At 61.6% G+C, this 3,441-nt stretch overlaps 1 protein-coding gene across 1 annotated transcript; it reads left to right on the top strand.

The window, feature by feature from the left end:
* Positions 1 to 470: 470 nt before the first annotated feature.
* LOC136678482 (uncharacterized) lies at positions 471 to 3,329 on the top strand. The gene is made up of 3 exons (XM_066656534.1): positions 471 to 605; positions 757 to 2,884; positions 3,145 to 3,329. The coding sequence occupies exons 1-3, from the start codon at positions 471 to 473 to the stop codon at positions 3,327 to 3,329; spliced, it is 2,448 nt and encodes an 815-aa protein (XP_066512631.1).
* Positions 3,330 to 3,441: the final 112 nt, after the last annotated feature.

The following is a 3,441-nucleotide window of genomic DNA, read 5'->3' as shown; positions in this document are numbered from 1 at the left end:
CAACAGACCCCCCACTCAACAACAGACCCCCCCTCAACAACAGACCCCCCACTCAACAACAGACCCCCCCTCAACAACAGACCTCCCCCTCAACAACAGACCTCCCCCCCAACACCAGACCGCCACCTCAACAACAGACCCAACCTCAATAACACACCTCCCCCTCAACAACAGACCTCCCCCCTCAACGACAGACCCACCCAACAACAGACCGCCCCTCAATAACAGACCACCCAACAACAGACCCTCCTTCACAGACCCCCCCCTCAATAACAAACCACCCCCAACAACAGACCGCCCCTCAATAACAGACCGCCCCACAACAACAGATGCCCCCCAACAACAGATGCCCCCCTCAACAACAGACACTCCCTCAATAACAAACCGCCCCCCAACAACAGACCCCACCTCAATAACACACCTCCCCCTCAACAACAGACCTCCCCCCTCAACAACAGACCTCCCCCTCAATGACAGACCTCCCCCTCAATGACAGACCCCCCAACAACAGACCGCCCCTCAACAACAGACCCAACCTCAATAACACACCTCCCCCTCAACAACAGACCTCCCCCCTCAACGACAGACCCACCCAACAACAGACCGCCCTCTCAATAACAGACCCCCCCAACAACAGACCTCCTTCACAGACCCCCCCTCAATAACAAACCACCCCCAACAACAGACCCCCCCTCAAAAACAAACCGCCCCCCAACACCAGACGCCCCCAACAACAGACCTCCCCCTCAATAACAGACCGCCCCCAACACCAGACCGCCACCTCAACAACAGACCCCCCCCTCAACAACAGACCCCCCCCCCCAACACCAGACCGCCACCTCAACAACAGACCCCCCCCAACAACAGACCTCCCCCCCTCCCCCTCAACAACAGACCGCCCCCCCAACACCAGACCGCCATCTCAACAACAGACCCCCCCTCAACAACAGACCTCCCCCTCAACAAAAGACCCCCCCTCAAAAACAAACCGCCCCCAACACCAGACCGCCACCTCAACAACAGACCTCCCCCTCAATAACAAACCGCCCCCCAACACCAGACCGCCACCTCAACAACAGACCCCCCCTCAACAACAGACCTCCCCCAACACCAGACCGCCACCTCAACAACAGACCTCCCCCTCAACAACAGACCCCCCCTCAACAACAGACCGCCACCTCAACAACCGACCCCCCCCACAACAACAGACCTCCCCCTCAACAACAGACCTCCCCCTCAACAACAGACCTTCCCCCCAACAACAGACCCCCCACTCAACAACAGACCCCCCACTCAACAACAGACCCCCCACTCAACAACAGACCTCCCCCTCAACAACAGACCTCCCCCCCAACACCAGACCGCCACCTCAACAACAGACCCCCCCCCACAACAACAGACCTCCCCCTCAACAACAGACCCCGCCTCAAAAACAGACCCCCTCAAAAACAAACCGCCCCCAACAACAGACCTCCCACCAACAACAGACCTCCCCCTCAACAACAGACCCCCCCTCAAAAACAAACCGCCCCCCAACACCAGACCGCCACCTCAACAACAGACCCCCCCCCAACAACAGACCTTCCCCCAACAACAGACCCCCCCACTCAACAACAGACCTCCCCCTCAACAACAGACCTCCCCCTCAACAACAGACCCCCCACTCAACAACAGACCCCCCCCTCAACAACAGACCTCCCCCTCAACAACAGACCTCCCCCCCAACACCAGACCGCCACCTCAACAACAGACCTCCCCCCCAACAACAGACCTCCCCCCCAACAACAGACCCCCCCTCAAAACAAACCGCCCCCCAACACCAGACCGCCACCTCAACAACAGACCTCCCCCTCAACAACAGACCTCCCCCTCAACAACAGACCCCCCCTCAACAACAGACCTCCCCCTCAACAACAGACCTCCCCCCCAACACCAGACCGCCACCTCAACAACAGACCCCCCCCCACAACAACAGACCTCCCCCTCACAACAGACCGCCCCCCAACAACAGACCTCCCACCAACAACAGACCTCCCCCTCAACAACAGACCCCCCCTCAAAAACAAACCGCCCCCAACACCAGACCGCCACCTCAACAACAGACCCCCCCCCCAACAACAGACCTTCCCCCCAACAACAGACCCCCTCAACAACAGACCCCCCACTCAACAACAGACCCCCCCCTCAACAAACAGACCCCCCACTCAACAACAGACCCCCCCCTCAACAACAGACCTCCCCCTCAACAACAGACCTTCCCCCCAACAACAGACCCCCCTCAACAACAGAACCCCACTCAACAACAGACCCCCCCACTCAACAACAGACCTCCCCCCAACACAGACCCCCCCCCTCAACAACAGACCTCCCCCCCCCCAACAGCCCCCCCCTCACCAACAGACCTCCCCCTCAACACAGACCCCCCCCCTCAACAACAGACCTCCCCCCCCCTCAACAACAGACCTCCCCCCAACAACAACAGACCTCCCCCCCAACAACAGACCCCCCCCTCAACAACAGACCTCCCCCCCACCCCCAGACCCTCCCCCTCCCCCCAGCCCTCCCCCTCCACCCCAGCCCTCCCCCTCACCCCAACCCGCCCCCAACAACAGACCTCCCCACAACAACAGACCTCCCCCCCAACAACAGACCCCCTCACACAGACCTCCCCCCCACACCAGACCGCCACCTCAACACAGACCTCCCCCTCAACAACAGACCCCCCTCAACAACAGACCTCCCCCCCCACCAGACCGCCCCCTCAACAACAGACCCCCCCCACAACACGACCTCCCCCTCAACCCAGACCTCCCCCCTCAACAACAGACCCCCCCTCAACACCAGACCCCCCCCCCCCAAACCCCCCCCCGCCCCCCCAACAACAGCCCCCCCCACCCCCCCCCCCCCCCCCCCCCCCCCCCCCCCCCCCCACACAGCCCCCCCTCCCCCCCACCCCCACCCCCCCCCCCCCCCCACCCCCCCCCCCCCCCCAGACCGCCACCTCAACAACAGACCCCCCCCTCACAACAGACCTTCCCCCCAACAACAGACCCCCCCTTAACAACAGACCCCCCACTCAACACAGACCCCCCCCCTCAACAACAGACCCCCCACTCAACAACAGACCCCCCCCCTCAACAACAGACCTCCCCCTCAACAACAGACCTCCCCCCAACACCAGACCGCCACCTCAACAACAGACCCCCCCCCCACAACAACAGACCTCCCCCTCAACAACAGACCTCCCCCTCAACAACAGACCCCCCCTCAACAACAGACACTCCCTCAAGAAACAAACTGCCCCCCAACAACAGACCCCCCCTCAATAACAAACCGCCCCCAACAACAGACCTCCCCCTCAACAGACCCCCCCAACAACAGACCCCACCTCATAACACACCTCCCCCTCAACAACAGACCCCCCAATCTGATAGAGTGTGT

The sequence above is a fragment of the Hoplias malabaricus genome, chromosome Y (genome assembly GCF_029633855.1).
Source record: "Hoplias malabaricus isolate fHopMal1 chromosome Y, fHopMal1.hap1, whole genome shotgun sequence".
Lineage (NCBI taxonomy): Eukaryota > Metazoa > Chordata > Actinopteri > Characiformes > Erythrinidae > Hoplias > Hoplias malabaricus.
This window is presented reverse-complemented; position numbering and strand designations above follow the sequence as displayed.

Coding starts and splice junctions, on each gene's coding strand:
- LOC136678482 (XM_066656534.1), top strand. CDS start 471: ATGACAGACCTCCCCCTCAATGACAGACCCCCCAACAACAGACCGCCC. Junction 606..756: donor GACCCACCCAACAACAGACC/GCCCTCTCAATA, acceptor CCTCAATAACAG/ACCGCCCCCAACACCAGACC. Junction 2,885..3,144: donor CCCCCGCCCCCCCAACAACA/GCCCCCCCCACC, acceptor CCTCAACAACAG/ACCTCCCCCTCAACAACAGA.